Consider the following 19958-nt stretch of genomic DNA (forward strand, 5'->3'; position numbering starts at 1 on the left):
AAATTGTAGTGAGCAGAATTGACATTCATGAACGCCACTGTAAATGTAACATTTTACCTCTACGGAAATGCATAGGGACGTTTGTGACTGGTCATATTGCCAGTCAGAAACTATTCATGTCATATCTGGTAACGTTATAAAACGAATCCGCCTCACGCTTTTTCTGCGAGTTCTGAGTTTTTTTCTTGCGTTATCTCGTGACCATAGACCGTATCGTGACGGAAGGGAAGGGTTGCACTACGCAGTGCACTCAGTTGACCTGGCAGAGCAAAGAACACGCGGAACTGTATTACTGGCCTGGACTCAAAACATTTTACGGTAGTAGGGCAAAACATGGCATCGCAATTCAGTGGTGTCTTACAACTGACGGATTTGGATGATTTTATAACCCCATCTCAGGTAATGAATAGCTTATTGAGTTGCCGTGATGAGCGGATATTTAGACGTATTATGTTTTGCCAAACCAGCTATTAAAAAACGCTGAGGTTATGCATACTTTAACCGGCTAGCCGGCTATCAGAGAGGACGATCCAGATATTGTTTTGACGTTTGACAACGTTCGCTAGTCTAAGTTAACTAAAATGGGTAACTATAGACTATAACGTTAACTGACGGTGCATATGCTGAATGATGCAGCGATTATAACGTTAGTTAGCTCAGTGATCCTCACTGCTGCTCATGGAGAGCCCCAGACTCCGTCTGCTGGCTTTTGTTTGTGCATTAAGGTGAGCAACTGATTCTGTCCCGAAGAACCAAGTGATCAGACATGGCTGTGTAGTCAACTGATCAATTGTTATGCTACTGTGCTGAGTAACAAGAAAACCCAGCAGACACTGTGGCTCAGGCTCTACTGGACCAGGATTAGGTTTGAGGACTAAATGAGCTGGCTCATCATTTTGTAACGAGTTCCGTTGGGCTGTTGGGTAATCGTTTGCTGGCGTACTTGGTTTAGATTTCTGGTAACTTTACCTTGTTGGATTTTTATTCAGGTAAAAACTCATTTTTTAATGATGACATATAATGCGAATAAAGTAATATAACAGTAAATTTAACAGACTCTGTTGTGCAAATATCCGTACAAATACAGCTACCCATCATTTGCTATTTTTGTCCTGATGTTAAACAAGTTAACTACAGTTATGAACCAGTAAGTCTGATTTGATCCGTTTCTGTTCACCTCTTGGACTAACGCTAGCTGTATGGGTCATACTACAATAAATGTCCTTTTAAAGATATTTAGCACAAAGTGTTATATATATGTTGTCCTATATGTTGTTTCTAAAACCATTAAAATTATTTTCAAGTTAGACAGCTACCGTGCTTGCTACCGTGTACCTGCTGCATGCTTGCGAAGGCATTTAATTTTTAATTATAAAGGAACTTTAATTGTTTGAGAGGTGTATAGCACAATATCATGTTATGCTGTCTCTTGCCTTGAAGGCTTAGGCTATGCATTTCTGTGTATAAGAAGTAGCCTACATTGTGTAAATCACAGAACTGTGGGGCAAATGACCTACACATCCTGGCATTCTGTTTTACAGGCGTGTGTAAAACCAGTGAAGTTGGAGAAGAAGCCTGGGAAATCTGTTGCCAAAATTCAAATAGAAGATGATGGGAGTTACTTTCAGGTTAACCAGGTAATAATAAAAGCAACAGCAATGAATTTATTCTCTCTTAAATTACCAAGCAGTTCATTTTCTTGTCCGCCCCTGTGTTGTCTGTGATGTTTTTATTCCCTGCTATGTCATACCAAGTACATTGTTTGATAGAATGCTATCCATATCCCCACATCTTAGTTCTAGGAATGAAGAGAGATGCATTGGCATTTTTAACTTCAGTTTTCATATTTACTAATAGGTAAGGAATATGTATATAAAAAATGAATGGAGCCCTGCGATAGATTGGCGACCTGTCCAGGGTGTATTCCTGCCTCTCACCCAATGCATGCTGGGATTGGCTCCAGTACCCCCTACGACTGACCAGGAATAAGTGGGTGTAGATAATGGATGGAAAATGAAGGGATTCTGAGGAAGAGGACCGACAGTCTAGTCAATTCCCCATGGATGACTTGGCTGTTCTGTAATACTAGCAGGGTTGAAAGTGGGGAGATAAAATTTGAGATGTCCCCACAAAGGGTGTAAAATAAAGGGTGGAAGTATAGCGTGTTATTGTTAGAGAACTGGGCTTGTAACCCAGAGACTGTGTGTTGGAAATTAACCTGCAGTGATTATACTCTAGAGCACTGTACTTAGCTGTATTAATGGATACTTTGTTACAATAATGCTGGATAAAAGCAATTGGTAAATGCCTAAAATGTAATGTGAATATCATAAAGGTACAAACACTGTGTGCTGGCAGGATGGTGGGCTGCAGAAGTTGGAGAAGGCAAAGATTACACTGAATGACTGCCTGGCCTGCAGTGGCTGTATCACATCTGCTGAGAGTGTCCTGATAGCCCAACAGAGTCAAGATGAGCTATACAAAGTGCTCCAACGCAACAAGGTACTGTATGCTATACCCATCCACCATACACTAGGTACCATACATTGTACCTATTACACATGCTACCTAATTATATACTGAATACTCTACTCCATATACAGCAACCACAAAGTACATGTAAAACACTGTATCCCCTGTGTTACTATAAAACATACTGAATACTGTACTCCTTGCTCAGCCAAAACAATGTAGCAAACAGTATATTAATTCGACAGTAGACTCAACAAGATACTAAACCTATAGAGTGTATCCATTACAGATAAACTACAAGGTTCCATATACTGTACCTCTAACACAACTGTGCACCATATTCCTAATGCAAATGCAGCAACAAGGTATAATACACTTCGTGCCTTACAAATACAAAACATGCTACTGCCGACATTTACGACAACAAGATGATATACACCATGAAGTACATACCCATTTCAAAAAGCTAATATCCAGCACCGCCCTCATCCAATCACTACAAAACCAATGCATAAGACTATACCCTTTATACAAGCACTGCAAAAAATGTAGGTCACCACGTACTGTTGCCGAACGCCTGCAATACGGGAGGGAAATTATGCCTTTTGGACACGCTCTGCAGAATGTGCACGGTACATTTCCACAAACGCACTGTGCTTTTATCCAGCAGAACAGCGCTGAACAGACAGTGGTGGTGGTATCGGTGTCACCTCAGTCCAGGGCCTCTCTGGCGGCACGGTTTGACCTGAGCACCACTGATGCTGCCAGGCGGCTGACTGCTTTCTTCAAAAATCTTGGTGAGTGACCACTGTCCTTAGCCTTCTCACCTGCTAGTGTCTACCTCTCTCCTCTCCTGATGAAAAAACACAGGGCCAAGTTACATGAAGTAATTTTGGAAACATTGGGTAGCATTGCGTTGGAATATAACTTGCTTAAATTGTGTTGGCTAAGATCTCTGATATTGTTTGTTGTGACTTGGCCTTATTTTGATATCAGTACTTTTAATGGCAGGCCTAAATTGAGCAAGTTTTAATTATAGACAGTGCTTTGTATGTGTGAGTATCTTGGTATTTTTGTATGTTGAAAACGTGTTTTTGTTGAGATATTGTCTTCCTTACAAATTGCTATGTTTTCGGTCCTCCTGCTCTATTTTGCATATAATACTACAGAAAGTGTTATAATAGGAGATGCGTTGGCTGTGATTCAGCCACCCAAACTTTTCCATGGTGTTCCATGACATGAATATTAAAGTATGGACAGAATATCTTTACAATACAGATACACGCAAAAAAAGTTTTCTAAGCTAACAAAAGAATGTTACTCCCCTACGGACATGATTTTTGTGAACAAGGTGGTTGTTGATTGCCAGTGTTGGTGCTTGTCTTTCAGGGGTGCACCATGTGTTTGACACTGGATTCAGCAGGACATTCAGCCTGTTGGAAAGCCAGAGAGAATTTGTGGAACGCTTCCAGCGCAAGGACCGGGACAAGAAGGCCCTGCCAATGCTGGCCTCTGCTTGTCCAGGTAGCCAGAAACTACTGCCTTCTTGTTGGTCACAAGGCAAACACAGTGTTCCTAGTTGCTCCTCTATATCTTTATTAGGCCATATTGTATTTAAGTTTTTAAAACTTGGAAATTTGGAAGTTTATTCAGTAAACATTTAAAATAATATTTTCTATAGAAGGGAAATAAATTATGAATCCCAGGAACTGCTTTTAGTTGGAAATACCAGGCCTCCACCAGCTCCTGCCGGACTAGCGTTGATGCATCCAGCATAGACTCATCCAGGGCATCTTTTCTAGCGTACTCCTCACACAGTTCCTGTGTTCTTGTGTGTGGTGAACAGGCTGGATCTGCTATGCAGAGAAGACTCATGGGGATTTCATTCTTCCCTACATCAGCACCACTCGCTCCCCACAGCAGGTCATGGGCTCTTTGGTGAAGGGCTACTTTGCTGAGCAGCATGTAAGTAATAGTATATCAATAAATAATTGTAGAAATATTGATACACAGTGATCTGAGCAGTGGGTCAGTATGTTTCACTTAGAGTGTTGTGATGCTTTTGCATTCATTTGAAGTGTGAAGCAAGAAGGTGAGCAACTGCAATTGAGCAATTTTTAACGTGGGGTTGGAGCAGCTTGTTTAATTAAAAATGACAGCGGTCCAATAAGTGACTTTAAATAGGTGTTTCCATTTTTTCACTGGCTGTGCATATGAAGTGAGTGCATGCTGTGTGATGCTGGTTATTTTGTTTGTGCAGAACCTGACCCCAAATCAGATCTACCATGTAACAGTGATGCCCTGCTTTGACAAGAAGCTGGAGGCATCTAGATCTGATTTCTTCCTGAAAGAGGCCGACACAAGAGAGGTGGACTGTGTCATCACGTCAGGTATGGAGGAAAAAGTTGACCAACAAGTGACACATTTAAAACGTCAGTGTAAAACTGTGTAGGTATAGAACCTTTTGATGAGTTCTGTTGCACCTTACTTTCATAGAAATAACCTTTGACGTATATGAATTCTAACATGCAGGAGAGGTTATGAAGATGCTGGAGCAGGAAGGGTTGTCTCTGAATGATGTGGAACCAGCACCTTTGGACACCTTGTGAGCTTTCCTCCATTAATATATCTAAAGCTATTGCTTTTATTGCATGAATATGTGATAAGTGTGTACTAAGTGAAACATTATATTTTGAGTGTGCTAAATGTATAGCATATAGCACATAAAAAATATTTATTACATTTATACCAGAGTACAGAATGTCTTGAATATGTTTTCAGTGTATATTTAAGTACAGTATGTTTTAGGTAGCTGTTTATTAAACATACTAGAGCACATTTTAAATATAACTAGAGTACAGTATATCTTGTATGTTTGCTTCACAATGCATTGAAGACAGAATTAGAGCGGTATCCTGACTGAGTGGGTAGCCTGCTTCGTAAGCGCAGTAGCACTGTTGGGGAGGTGGCGAGGCCAGGGGCAGTGAGCCGTGTTCTCTGTGGCTGCAGCTTCAGTAGCGTGCACGAGGACGAGCTGCTGCGTCACGCGGGGAGCAGCTCCGGCGGATACCTGCATCACGTGTACATTCACGCGGCCAGACAGCTCTTTGGAGTGGAGGTGAAAGACATCACGTACAAGACCCTCAAGTAAGCCCCCTCAGACTTCCCTGAGAAAGGGCCTGGTAGAACAGAGTAAAGGGATAGTCCCAAATGTATGGAAATGAGCTTTTTGGCTAACTTACCCATAGTTAGACGATAACATCAATACCAATTTCATCCCTTTGCGTCCAGGACAAACATATTATGCAATTTCTACAGGGTCTGTGCTAACTGCTACCACTATGAATGGCTACAGACAGTGGCAACGTTAGTTATTTACACTCACATCCTGCATATTTTAAACAAGTAAAAATAAAAGCAGAAAAACAAGATCTTGGTTGTTTTGGAGGAAGCTAAATTTAGAACTATAATTGAGAAATAACCATGTATCCATGCACTGGGCGCAGTGATTTATATGTGTGCAGCACCGCTTGAAGTGCGAGTTTTGGGCTGCTAGGTATGCAGTACTATTGGCTGCAGTGGGAGCGGCAGTGGGTGCGCAGGTTAACAGTCAGTGACACGCATACCTGACAACCCCCTATTCATGCTTGTATTTCTATCACTTAGCCGGCATAACACTACTTGCATCTGAAGCTATTCATAGTGGTAGCACACTTAGCATGATATCGTTGGACGGGATGAAATTTGCCTAACTATGGGTAAGACAGCCAAAAAGTGTATTTTCCAAAACGTTGGACTGTCACCGTAAGCAACTATTCAGAAGCAGAATTTCTGCTAAAATGCAGGCGTAACTATCAAATGTGCATCAGTCAGTGGGTTTTTGTGATATTTAAGAGGTATTTTGCTGTGTGATCTACCGTGGGTAAGGAACTACTAATACGATAGGTTGTGAAGTTGTAACCTTTTTTAAACACCTCATTTTATTCTCCTTTGTAAATCTTCAGGAACAAGGACTTCCAGGAAGTTACCCTGGAAAAGGACGGAACTGTTTTGCTGCGATTTGCAATCACTTATGGCTTCCGTAATATCCAGAACCTGGTGCAGAAATTAAAGAGAGGGAAGGCGTCCTATGACTTTGTGGAAGTGATGGCTTGCCCTTCAGGTGAGGGAATGAGGGGTTTCCAGTGGTTCGCCACATATCATAGCTCAACAAATCTTAAACACGTTTCTTTGGGTTTCTAAAATGTAGACAGCAATTTGGAATAGTCAGAAAGTCAGAGATGATCTAACCTTATGTTGAAGTGTGTCATAGAGTGGGGGTGTTTAGTAAGGGGGTAAGGCTAAAAGTTTTGCGATAGGGTTTAATCTGTCCCTTGGATAGAACAAGATGTCATCATTATATTTGACAATGCATTGGAAGATTTTGAGGATATTGAGCATATCTTTTCTGTGACTGCCATCGCAGGGTGCGTGAATGGGGGAGGGCAGGTAAAGCCCTTACCTGACAAGCCCAACAAGGAGCTGCTGCAGCAGGTAGAGGACCTGTATAAGGCAGAGAACACCCGGGCGCCCGAGGAGGAGGATCGAGTGGCACATCTGTACCACAGCTGGCTGCACCATGTGGGGGAGGAGAAGGCCCGGGAGCTGCTACACACAGGATACCATGGGGTGGCCAAGAACACCAACGGCCTCGTCATGAAGTGGTGAAAATTACACGGTGAACACCGTGTGAGGCTCAAGCGTAGCCGTCAGTCAGCTCAAGGGTAGGCGGAGCTTCTGCACAACACTGCTTCTGTAACACAACAGTCCTCCCTCCCTTTCTTTCTGTGTACAGCCCTCAGTAAAGCTACTTCCTTAAGTCACTACATATTGAGGAAAGCAGTCAAAAAAGCCATTATGTAAACCGGAATTCAATGTGTGTTCGCTTCCCAAGCATGTCTAAGCCACAGGTCTATTTTTTTATTACTCTTTTTGAATTAGTTTTTTTTTTTTTTTTTAAACTTTGCTTTATTGGGTAAATCCTTGCAGTTAGCAGTAATAAAAACTACATAGATTTATCCCAGTTTAGCATGGAACAACATAAAGCTACTTCAGAATTTTCTTCCTTGTGTTGATATTGTTTTCATTCTAAGTTTTAACGGAGGATGCTAGTGTACGTATGGTTCGTGATGTAGCCGTAAAGTCTAAAATACGCACAACAAAATATGACATATGAGTATGTATGACATATAAGTATGTTTATGTGATTTATCTCTGATTTATCCATGTAATATTTTATAATATATTTAAATAAATATATTTTACACACTGAAGCTGGGACTATTTGTTTAATTAAAGACTTGCTGCATAAGTGTACTTGCATGTACAAAACATTGTTTAATAGTATCCAAATCATTATCTTCCATTCTGCGCCACAAAGCCTACAGACCAACTTACCAATAGCTTTGAAGCATCTCTGCATATTAATATTCTGTTACTGCATGTACATACAGGCACGTAAGGTCATGAGTAACTGGCTATGTGCTCATGAGGTTCATGCAGTTCACAAAATTACAAATTCCATTTAAACTATGGGTTAAGTCATATAAGGCGGCAGTCAATATGGCTGTTGGTATATACTGTCATATATTATTTTGCCCCACTTTTACTGCTCTATGGATAAAATGATGCTAATCAGGTTTTTTATTTTTTACACTGTGCTGTGATGTCTAATGGCTGCGACTCACCCTAAGTACACAGTAACACTTGTTCCTCCCTTGCTCTGTCACATCAGCTGTACCTAGCATCACATTAATGACAGACAGTGACCTTTGCATCTAGAAATTACATGGAAACTGCAAGCCTCTTGCCAAGTGTTGAACGCTTACAACCTGGACAAATCTGGATGGTTAGGTTTTGGCTTGGTGTTGACAAAAACGTGAAATCCTGTCCTATGTCTTGTTTAAAATTAATATACATATTGTGACTGAATTAATGATTAAGCAATTTAATAGCGACTGATTTTAGCTGTTCATGTTCATATAGAATAAAACATTCTTTATGTGCATATGAAAATAAATAGAGATGCATGTGCAGATTATTTTGGTAAAATCACAGCACAGCTAATGCCAGTGCTCCCAGTATAGATGTACAGCTGCACTGAACTCTAATAATGCGACATACTGTGACAGCAATAATAAAGTATTGAACTCTACTCTACTGATGCTCTATGTGCATGTAAATTATAAAACAAACTTCATGACTGCATGCTTCTGAAAACTGAGAGGAGTATTTTCATCAGTACTGTAGAAGGCTAAGCACATCTGAATGTAAAATTCTGTACGGTTGGTAGATATGCTTCTGAACAGCTGAACTAGAGAGCTACAGTAATTTCCATGCGGCATTATCGCCTGTTTGTCCTCTGTGAGGAAATGGAATTTCTGACTGAGAGACCCAAGGGGGTTTCACGACAGGCTGGCATTTAAGGACATTCTCACCATGACATTTCTGGCTGACATAACATGAACAATGAAAGGAATGTTGCCATTAATGACTTCTTTTTTCAGTAAAATATCACTGAATAAAAAAGGATTTGGTTTGGCCTGTCACAGTGATTCAGCTGATTTAACTCCCCAATCCATGGAATAATGTACCCTACTAAAAACTTAATATTTACAGTATTTAATATTCAATATGTATGTGATATCTCAGAATAATGTATCTCAATGGGATACAATATGCAATATAATACGACAACATAATTCATAATACATTTTAATGTATAATACTTGGAATATTTATTTTGTAACTTGGTGGAACCCATGTGTAACAAACTCGAATTATTCAATTCAAACATATCACATAAAAATAGCAATACCTGAAGCTATTACACCCAGGAGTAAACCAAAAAACCACAACATAACTCATCCCAGGATTAGTTATGCACTTGCGTTACTCAGTCAGGACATTTTGACGCACTTCCACTGGATCAGCTAATGTGCAATACAGGATGCTCCCTCTCAACCCAGTTCTGGCTTTTGAAGAAGGAAGAACCTGAAATTAAGAACATCATCCACTGAAAATGATTGTAAAAAAGTAAAAAAAAAGATTAGCCTGATTTACCACCATATGTGAAGTGGACCTCTGATAATGACCAAATATGAACAGTGTAAAACTGTTGAATTGAATTTTGGATACATTTTATCTCTCTTAGATAATTATTGGAGACACTGTAAGATAAACTAATATGTATTGTAAAAACTAAACGTGTATGTACCTTCAGATAGATTTTGCATCTTTCCAAAAGGAATCTCCATTTCAGAGCTGTCCTCTGCACCTCTGTCAGACAAACAAAGTCTTCAGCCTGGAAAAAAAAGATTACCCGATGAATATACATAAAACTCCAATTGAGTTTAAACTGAGCCTGTAAATTTTACATTTGATTAAATCCTGGGAATGAGTGACAATTAAAGACATCAATGAAAGGTGGGTTTCACCTCAAAATTCCAGTTCATGAGATGAGACCAATCTGACCTACTTTAAAGCAACACAATGAATCCTATTCTTGTTTTCATTTTCATATCGAGCGACAAAATGTCTTGTTCATAAGTGAATGTTGGTACATCTAGCGCAATCACAATAAATAATTTGTTTATTGTAATCTGCCTAATAACATATAAATGCCATCATAAATGCTGATTAGATAGACTCATATCTCAGGAGTTCTGCTTCAAGGAACAGTGGAAACTTTAAAACATGTTAAAATATGACCTATTATGATGTTTCTATAAATATGGTCACACCGACCCAGCCTCTTTTGATAATCCCAAGGCAAATGGGATTGAATGACTGGAGCCTTGTGGCCTGTATTTGCACTCACCGTGCATCCCAGCGTATTCTCCGCTGCAGTGCCGGACAGCGAGCAGGACTGCAGCGTGCCCGTGTGATCAGTGACGTCCACCAGCAGGTCAAACCCCGCCGTGGCCTCCAGGGGCTGCCCTTGCGCTGGGCACGCAGCATTGGCGCACACCTGCATTTCCTCATTTACCTGAAATCTGCACTTGGCACTGAAATACACACCTTGCCCATTAATGCCAAAAATCAGCAGTAAAACTGACACTTCTGCAAAAGTGCCCCCTAGAAAATGATACAGTGAATAGGCAATGAGCAAATGTACATTGCTTGATGTCGCATTGAGAGAAATGACAACTCCTCAAGTCTCAGGCATGAACTCCATTATCACGTTATGCATTAGTAAAACATTGTTCAAGTGGATGGGCATTTTTAATACACGCGTACACTTACCACCTGCTTCGAATGACTTTGGAAATTGAGGAGTCAATACTCAAAGTGGTCATGAAGCCATATGTGATTCCATAGATGGTGTCTTGCCTCTCAAGATTTTCCTGAGCTCTGAGTTTCAACTGATTCACAGTGAACACATCAGTAATAGAATCCACTGAAAATAGGAACAGATACAAAAACACAGCATTACATATCAGGACACTAGGTACTGAACTAAATTCTGTAATAGTGTCACAGTTTGGGCACACCCTTAGAAGGTCAATGTCAACAAATATGTATAATAATATTTATTATTTATATAGCGCTTTTCAGAACACCGAGTGACCATTTCCACCCCAAATTAAAGCATTTCTTTCCTGCAGAGATGACAATGCCTTGAACAGCCCTTTTCAATTCCACCAGCGGAGTATGAGCTGACCGACCTTCTCAGTGAAAAGTGGTGACGTATTTCTACAGTAGAATTCCAGGCGCTGGTACTCTGCCAGGGGTCATGCAGGCCGTTCTGGCCACAAGCAGCAGCCCAACACCCAATTTACTGACTTCACATTGGTGTTGCTATTTTTTTTGTTTACTACATGCATGTTATAATAATTGCAGTTTGAAATTAAGTTTCTAGCATCTTATTAAAACAATATATGACTACATACATGGTACTTCTCCAGGCTGTTTTTCTTGATCATCCAGTCCTCCGGTTTCTGAGAACTCCCTGGCATAATTAAAGAGCTGATTGGCCTCTTTTGTGTCTTATCAATGAAAGAAAAGGATTAAACACATTACGCACACATTATCAGAAACAATGTCTAATTTTACTTATTTACAGTAATGAATAAGTTCAGGGCCTGCTCATTTAACTGGGCTAAAATTAAGAACTAGACTAAAGATTTAATAATCTATACACCCAAACACAAATCACAAGGTCACAAATCATTTATATGCCAATAAAATTAGTTAGTAGATTGCATATCACTTTCTATTTGTTATAACCCTTCAAACTTTTAATTCCAGGGATTTTCTTACCAGGGTTGACGGTAATGATTGTTTTTGAGGTAACTGTGGCAACCATACTTTTGCGGAAGTTATCAAAACTGACACGTGCATCTGCAATGAAGAGCACTAAAAGAAAAATAAGACAAAAAATATAGTTCAGTGACCATTACAATCAATTTCAGTATGCATGTTCAAATTGTAGACTATCTCACTGCACCTGTCTCTCTTGGTATCCACGCCTGAACCAGCTGAATTGCTTCTCTGTCCCAACTAAACGAAATGGAGGCCACATTTCACCAGTCAGAAGGAATAATGATACTGTATGCACATACATGCATTATTAACTGAAAGAATGGTCCTTCTTCTCACCAGGTTAAGGAAAACATTGTCTCGGTTTCATCAAAGAGTTTCACTTCACACCTCTGCCCTTTGCGACCATCTGAAGTTGTGAAATACTTGATCTCTCCGATCTGCAGCAAGAACATCAGTGATTTTTCAGGTGATAAATCTCATAATGGATCATATTTCATTAACGCACTACTGTTGCTATAAACGGAGGTGATGAGCGCCATCTTTGTCCAGAATTCAGCATTCTTGTGACTCGGATCTTACCGACTGAACAGCTGCGAGAATATTAATCACACTGCCGTCCAAGGTCTGACCATTTGCAACAATATCCCCCAATGAATAGAAGTCAGCTGGATCCTTCACAGGCAGATGGAGCAGAGCTAGGAGCCTGTCGTCTGCCTCCATATCTGGGTATACACTTATGGTGGAGTGATTTTCAGTTACCAACAGCCTGTAGAAGCTGAAATGTAAAAAATACATAAGCAGGTTTTAAAATACACTTCCAGATAATTTCAGATGTAATCAGAGAAGATATTTAGCAAAGACCATTAGACTATTACTCAGATAAATTTTGAGCACACCATATTGTACTGTATATCATTTTAATAGACAGATTACAATAACAAATCTTCATACAACTAAATGTAATAGGTACAAAAGAAAGTAACTCAAATGTTTATTACATTTAAAATGTTATTATAATGGCAGTGATAAGTTTTGTTGTATGTTTCTTTCTTCAAGGGCAGAACAGGAGCTTCAGTCCATGTTCCATACACACAGTGCAAACTGATTGCATATAGCCTGGCTTTTTACTGTACTCTAATTGTTACCTTGCTAATTAAGGCCCAGACCGAGAGAGCAATGTATGGTTTACATGCCCATTTTACTGTTTATAGGCTAATAGCAATAACAAAGATGAGATATGTTTCACATAGTTTATTTCTGTTAGGAAATATTACATTACAGGCATTTAGCAGATGCTATTATACAGAGCAACTTACACAACTTTTTACATAGCATTTACATTCCACCCATTTATACAGCTGGATATACTGTATACTGAAGCACTGCAGGTTAGGTATCTTGCTCAAGGGTACAAGGGCAGTGTCCTACATGGCCACCCAGGCAGTGGATTATGCGTGCAAAGGTTACGTGTGTATGCATGCAAAGCAGTCCTTCAAGTCTCTTCTAAAGGATAAAGCTTCACCTTGGAGTTGAAGGGCAGAATCTGTCCTCTTTCTCAGCATCTTTTGTGAGGACTAAAGGATTCTCAATAATTACTGCAAGACAATGTTTTCCATTAATATCATTATAAGAAAGCATAGGGTCTTCCCTTTGCACAAATGAAAAGAGAAAGATTATTATGTAACTGCAGTCAGCAGTCCAAACTCACTACAGTGCCTTGGAAGAGGGCTGATGAAGCATTTAATTTTTTTCATGAAGCTAGTGGTCTGTGTAAACAAACACTGGAAGGTATGAAGTTATTTCATTTGTTTTTAAAACAAAGAACTGTAATGACTTGAAAAATGAAAAATGTTTTCTTTTATTCTGCAATGTAGAAATGGATATGAATGGATGTATCACATTTCTTAAGTAAGAAAGAATAACATTATTAATATCCCACAACATTGGCACAAAAATAAGTTCTTGTCAAGACCTGAAATTAACTCAGAATTGAAGTAGGACCACTTTGAAAAAGACAGTTGAGAGTCCACTGGTACTAATTCTAAGGCATATCACTTGCATATGTAATACTAAATATATTTTGCTGGCAGAAATGTTTTGCCTTTAGTAATGATTTGATAACCTGAGTAGATTGCAACCACAATCATTCTAACATATCCCGGTAATTAAAGTCACTTATATAATGTCAATTATTAAATACATTACAAATTCAGAAAACTGAGTGATCTCACCACAGTCTCCAATTCTGAAGCTGTTGGACAGCCCATGGATATAATCATCTGTGCCCCACGATGAAGCATTGATGAAATGGTCTGCTGAGTCCTTAATGGTAAAGCTGAAGGTGAATCTTTCGGAACCAATATCTGACAAGTAAAACAGGTCGTTCAAACAATGAAAGTGAAAAAAAAATGACAGTGTTAATTCCTTTTGTAAGTAAATTTTAAATCTTGTCAGGAGAGGGCAGTAGAGAGCCTTTCAAATTTAATGTGAGGAAACGCTGGCACCCAACTTGAAAGAGAATATGCAAGTGCAAAAATTATTTTGCTATGACTATTGACAAACCTTAACCCAAAAGTTCTTATTTGAGAGGAAAAAATACTTTACTTTTCCTGTCTGGAAAGCCTTTGACATCAGTTTTCCCAATAACAACCCCTAAAATGTTCTGCAAACAAAAAATAACAGAATACAATTCAGATGAAGTGAAAATTAATAAATAAATAAAAAAAGGGGGGGGGGGGGGGGGATACACACCACAAAAGCACTTGAAATTTAAATCATGCCTAAAACCAAAATAAGTAATTGTATTTATGATATTATAAGATCCTTAATAACTGTCGTTAAATAATTAGGCATAACTACATAGCTACTAGAATAATGATTAAGAAGTTATTAATTGCCTTTCTTTTAGTTAACCTTTTGACCCTGCCATCGAGATTTTCCCAGCCACTATGCCATGCAGGGAAAAAACGCTATTAGGCTAACTCACCGGATGTGTACAGTTCGGATGTAAATCAGAAATGGCCACGTAGGTATGAGCAGTGGCATGGTACGTCATTTTCTTTTGAATAATATTGACGGAACAGACCCCCAGAAGTAGAACAGAATGCAAGACCTATAAAAACAAGGGCACCAAGGTTGACTTGCTAAAGTTAGGAATTCTCAGCAGTTGTCTTATTTATCTGTACGTCTAACGTTAGCTACCCAGCTAAATCGTGTTACCTAGGTGTTAGCTAAGGTTAGCCAATTTATTTTCTCACGGAAATAATACTGAACTTTACATTACTGTCAAACAAGACATATTATTTTCACAGAAGTTATTCCATATCTGACAACAGGAACATTTAGTATTATATTCCAAAGTATCGGAAATCCACGCTTGTAGCGTATACAGTTTGAATTAGCCTTACCACAACAATAAATAACCTTTGCTAATTTTTAAACATTACCCAGCTACGTGACTGACAACGCGACTCGAGCTGGGCGTAAGATGGTGCGCGTGCAGTATTGCTAGATAGCTGGCCTGCCAGTTAGTAAGCATAGGCAGCTAATTGTATGTAGCGTAGGCCTAAGAGCATTTTGAAGCCTTGTCGTAAAAAGATATACAGGGCTGACAAGTGCAACGAGATAGCTGGTTTATCATTTCATTTTCAATCAGTACAAAAGTGGTTAAAATGTTCTTGCACGAAATGACAATATAGACTAACGTTAGTAATTACGTTGTGAGTTATGTCATAGAAATACATTGGCAATCCATGAAATAAAGTATTGTCTTAAATATGGTTATTTAAGGTTCAATCAATAGCCTATTTTAATCAGAATTGGCCTATGTATATTGCCTTTCGGAAACAAAATTTGAGGTTGCCCTACATGCTAAACAGGCATTCACGTGTTTAGACTGGTGAAAGAGGTTTATTTTATTTATCTTCGTGTGTTTCTCATGAATTCCTGAGGGGTAAGCATCAAAATTTTGTTAAGTTTTGGAGCTTAATGTACTCTTAATCGTTTTGCTATTGGAAGAAGCTATTTGCTTGGAAAGACAAAAAGTTTTGAAGCTTTGGTATTGCTTCTGTGTTCATTCTCCTAAATATGTAGCAAATTATGTTGAAACTGGAGCCAGAAACTCGTGCAGTCGGACATAGCCTATGTCTGAGAATCATTTCAAATTCAATTGTCCTACAGTGTCTTGTGCCTTGTTTTCTTTGCAAAATTGGCATTTCATTATTGTTGAAAACATTTGATTTACCATAAATAGAACATTTTATTTTATTCAGTTCAGTTGTTTATTTTTTCTGTGGATGGCATTTAGTTAGCATAAAATGCCTGCTGTTGCCTCACAGCAAGAAGGGTCCTTATAGTTTGAATCCTGGCCAAGGCTTTTCTGAGTTTACATGTTATTTCCATGTCTGCTTGAGTTTTCCCTAAGTACACTGGTTACCACCGGTTCTTAGTCCAAAGACATGCATTTCAGGTTAATTGGAGAGAGTCTAAATTGCCCCTAGGTACGAGTGTATGCCCTACAATGTGTGTGTGCCCTACCTGGCAAACTGTCCAGGGTGTATTCCTGCCTCTTGCCCAGTGCATGCTGGGATAGGCTCCAGCCCCCCCTGCAAACCTGATGAGGAATAAGTGTATTTTCCAGTATATTATTTACAGATGAATATTCTTAAGTATTTTTTTATTTTGTTGTGTGGATTTTTTGTCCAACTTCAAACGATTTAACAGGGTTTTGTTTGTCTTTTTCATATTTAAGGCTGAGTATTCTTCCTCAATGCAAGTAAGCATAGTTCTAATCTCCCCTGCAATGTATACAAAGATGTTTTACCAAGCCTCTTTCAAAGGACACAGTGTATGATGGTATTTGATGTTCATGAGCCTTAAAACCACTGTTACCCCAAAAATGATGATAGAGCATTCAGCATAAGCAGGGGTTAAACATACAATAGAGCAAGGACCTTTACACATATTTACACAAAGCCTTGTTCACATAGATCAAATATATAAATGGGAGCAAATAGTCTGCATCATTATCAGAAACTTCAGTGGCACTTCCACCTGTATGAATGCACTTGTTTAAGGAGCATTGTGCATTCTCCCAGAGGAATTCAACTCATTGAAATATCAAAGGTATATAACGAGGAGATGTATGCAAGCAAATATCTTTTTCTGCCCTATTCTGTAACTACACAGTAAAATGTAATGCCGTTCACTAGCTTTTGACTACATCATTTCTACCATCACAAAGTAGATTGGTCCTAGCCTGGGCAAGTGTTTACCTTGAAATACTGTAGGCTAAATGTAAAACACAAACTGGTATATTTGTATACTCTGCAATTCAAGTTTAAGCTTGACCATAACATTTGACTTTACCATCTCTTGTAAACCCATGTATGCAATTCCTTTACACCTTTGTTTTACAATTCCTGAATCCCTGAACTATTTTTCAGCTTCTTTACATATTTTTTGAGGCTAGATTCCTTTATTATTTATTTATTTTCAAAAGCACTCCAACAGATTTAATCTCTCATAGTTAGTATATATCGAACAGAATGACTGGTTTAAGATGAAAATATATTATTATATTTTGATGCGGTCTAATCCAAGAATGGGCTGCTGTCTATAGATGAAATGAGCTCTCTGAGCCTTTCTCGGGTTATATATTACAGTATATATTACATCACACAGCGATCTCAGTAATCTTGGCTATATGGTTCTTCCTGCTCTGGTTGAGAGATTTTATGATCCTGTCTTGTAGACTGATTCAGTCTTTTTCTATGTTGTCCATGAAGCACAGTATGGCAGTACAGTACTGCAAAGCACCTTCATTGTATTATTGCATGCCGTGAAACAAACCACCTGGGCTCATATTTTTTCACCTGTGAAATTGAATTATAATTGTGTATTGGTGATAAAATATGTTGCTAATGGCAAAGGGACTTACCACATCAATATCACGTATCGTCTGCGATTAAAATTGAATTTTCAATAAAGAAATAGAGGTGGTGAAAAGAAAGTACTTCTTCAAAGATCAAAGCCTCTCTGGAGGTGGAGTTATCACTTGTTAAGGTCAGTAGTACAGTAGGAGGCACCTTAGCAGTTTAGTTTAAATGTGCACAGTTGGGCATTGTTCCTAAAGAAACAAAGATCTGCCATTCAGGACTGTGGCATGTGTTAATGAAACAACTGTCTCATTTTTTTTTTAAATTCCTGTGTTTCTTATAGAATATAATAATCCTTTTCCAGGACACACATAAAGCACTCTTTTGTGGCAGATTTTACATGAATGGCTTAATTTTGCACTATAATACAGGATATGGGCTGAGTGAAAGCTCACTTTGCTTTATACCTAATTATGTTTTATTTTAGAAGACTCTCTTCTGCACCAAGAAACTGCAAATGAATGAACACACAATGTGCAAACATGCCTAGTCTTAAATTCCAGTTTTACTCCAAATCATATTACATACTGCCATCAATAGGAAAGGTGCGTATTATCATACTGTGATGATAAAGTTGAGAATCTTAATATAGACTCCTAGAAATGCTCATAAATGATGAACTATTTTTGTCACAGAATTTACCCTGTTGTGAAGTTTTTTTTAATCAACTTTCCTTCATTTCTACCTTGAACAGAGTGCACACCATGAAGAATATGGCTTCTAGAAGATGCTGAATATTTATTTATAACTCTGAAACCTTATACAGTAAGTATCACATTCAATATTTAATCTGTTCAGTAATATGCTTCACTTAGCTGCTGTTGCTTCCTGATGTACATTATGTTTACATGATTGCATGACATGAAAAACCCAATTTTGTTTTATGAGGTATTAGCTCTAATACAAACGACCCACTAAAGGAGATGTCCTGCAAGTGTTCAAACACATCTACCTCACGATACAAAAGCTTACGGTGCACCTGCACCTGAGAGGTCTCACCACCACAAAAAGGGGAGCGGTGCCTTAGGCCACTGCATTGTCCTGTCTGTTTCTCTTCTATAAACCCACCTCCCTTTGATTCTGTACGCTATTTATTTAATGAGACAGTTATGGCATGTCATCCTTCCACCTGATACTTTGAGGCAGGCTGATTAACAGAGCTGGAGCTGGAACATGATACGGCAGATTACAAAGCTACCAGGATATCAAAGGGTGAAAAACCTCACCCAGGCGTTGTCGGTCACGTGAAGGAGTTCTAATGCTTAGGATTATTCTGGCATCAGGGTTTCAGTGCTGGCTGATTCCCATGCTTTAGTGTGTGTTTTTATACTAGTTCCACGCCCAAATAATATCTGTGGAATGTTTAAATCATTTCTTTTAAGTAAGCGTGTGGAAATCTAGGAATTTGGTATTAATATGCTGGATATTTACTGTACTGTAGTATGCCTGTATGTGGAGCAGCTTCATATACATGAAAACTACAGCTCTGCTCATTTTAATTTATATTTAATTATTAACTTGAACTATGTAGAAATTTATTTAGAAACCATTTCCCTTTAAAAAAAAAAAAAAAAAAGACGACTTCATTCTCCCACTTCATCCACCACTTGTGCCCTTTGGGTGACTGCTGTGCCACCTGCAGCTGAGGTGTATATATCGTTATGTATATATATATATATATATATATATATATATATATATTCCCCAGGCCAGTGGCTAGGGTCCATACTGGAGGCCACACAGTACTACCAGAGAGGCAGTGCTAATTACAGGCAATTTTACTGATGACAGTTGAAAAATTTGTTCTCAGAAATAGTTTCTACAAGGAAAAACACGTTATGATCTTCTCCCACATTCTAACAGCATGGGTGCAGTGTATAACCCTGGAAAGCTCAAGGGGTCAGACTTATCTGTACTGTAAAGCGGATTTGTACACCTGTGATGATCTGGACACCCGGCCATCCAATCTGTGCCACACAGAGAGAGAAAAAAGCTGCAATAAAAATGAACAACATGTTTATTATATTTGGTTGCAATTTATTCAGCTGGTGAAGTATTCTCTTGGTTAAGACATTCATTTTATTTGGTATTAGAAATTATTCACAAGCAAATCAAACAAAGCCTGAAATGTTCTCATTTAAATGTAGCCCACCTTGTTAAATGTTTATGTGTACCCCCTCCTGGACTGACAAGCATTTGAATTAATCATGTGGTATGACTGAGAAAAAAATGTAATAACAAAAATGG

General features: G+C 38.7%; 2 protein-coding genes across 4 annotated transcripts; one reads left to right on the top strand and one right to left on the bottom strand.

The window, feature by feature from the left end:
• Nucleotides 1-69: 69 nt before the first annotated feature.
• narfl (nuclear prelamin A recognition factor-like) lies at nucleotides 70-7784 on the top strand. 2 transcript variants are annotated; one of them, XM_035402707.1, is made up of 11 exons: nucleotides 70-399; nucleotides 1542-1637; nucleotides 2359-2502; nucleotides 3140-3269; nucleotides 3862-3996; nucleotides 4319-4437; nucleotides 4733-4862; nucleotides 5005-5077; nucleotides 5482-5619; nucleotides 6477-6634; nucleotides 6938-7784. In XM_035402707.1, the coding sequence occupies exons 1-11, from the start codon at nucleotides 334-336 to the stop codon at nucleotides 7177-7179; spliced, it is 1431 nt and encodes a 476-aa protein (XP_035258598.1). In that variant the 5' UTR covers nucleotides 70-333; the 3' UTR covers nucleotides 7180-7784. The 2 variants fall into 2 exon arrangements, with proteins under 2 accessions (XP_035258598.1, XP_035258599.1); XM_035402708.1 differs by having other exon boundaries at nucleotides 72-399; nucleotides 3143-3269.
• Nucleotides 7785-9212: 1428 nt separating this feature from the next.
• On the bottom strand, nucleotides 9213-15421 carry meiob (meiosis specific with OB-fold). 2 transcript variants are annotated; one of them, XM_035403726.1, is made up of 14 exons: nucleotides 15222-15421; nucleotides 14762-14887; nucleotides 14380-14437; nucleotides 14007-14138; nucleotides 13298-13370; nucleotides 12355-12550; nucleotides 12112-12212; nucleotides 11960-12012; nucleotides 11773-11868; nucleotides 11403-11498; nucleotides 10756-10909; nucleotides 10331-10517; nucleotides 9728-9814; nucleotides 9213-9504 (listed from the first exon to the last, which is right to left on the bottom strand). In XM_035403726.1, exons 2-14 carry the CDS (start codon nucleotides 14828-14830, stop codon nucleotides 9403-9405), a joined length of 1404 nt encoding a protein of 467 aa, XP_035259617.1. In that variant the 5' UTR covers nucleotides 14831-14887; nucleotides 15222-15421; the 3' UTR covers nucleotides 9213-9402. The 2 variants fall into 2 exon arrangements, with proteins under 2 accessions (XP_035259617.1, XP_035259616.1); XM_035403725.1 differs by having other exon boundaries at nucleotides 15183-15421.
• Nucleotides 15422-19958: the final 4537 nt, after the last annotated feature.

This window comes from Anguilla anguilla, chromosome 2 (assembly GCF_013347855.1).
Source record: "Anguilla anguilla isolate fAngAng1 chromosome 2, fAngAng1.pri, whole genome shotgun sequence".
Lineage (NCBI taxonomy): Eukaryota > Metazoa > Chordata > Actinopteri > Anguilliformes > Anguillidae > Anguilla > Anguilla anguilla.

What these genes read in the sequence shown, in the direction of transcription:
- narfl (XM_035402707.1), top strand. Translation starts at nt 334, where the DNA reads ATGGCATCGCAATTCAGTGGTGTCTTACAACTGACGGATTTGGATGAT. An exon ending in AAGTGCTCCAACGCAACAAG is followed by an intron (nt 2,503 to 3,139) that starts GTACTGTATGCT and finishes GCTTTTATCCAG; the next exon opens with CAGAACAGCGCTGAACAGAC. An exon ending in AGTGATGGCTTGCCCTTCAG is followed by an intron (nt 6,635 to 6,937) that starts GTGAGGGAATGA and finishes CTGCCATCGCAG; the next exon opens with GGTGCGTGAATGGGGGAGGG.
- meiob (XM_035403726.1), bottom strand. Translation starts at nt 14,830, where the DNA reads ATGACGTACCATGCCACTGCTCATACCTACGTGGCCATTTCTGATTTA. An exon ending in AGGCTTTCCAGACAGGAAAA is followed by an intron (nt 14,139 to 14,379) that starts GTAAAGTATTTT and finishes TTTACTTGTCAG; the next exon opens with ATATTGGTTCCGAAAGATTC. An exon ending in AATCATTACCGTCAACCCTG is followed by an intron (nt 11,499 to 11,772) that starts GTAAGAAAATCC and finishes TTCATTGATAAG; the next exon opens with ACACAAAAGAGGCCAATCAG.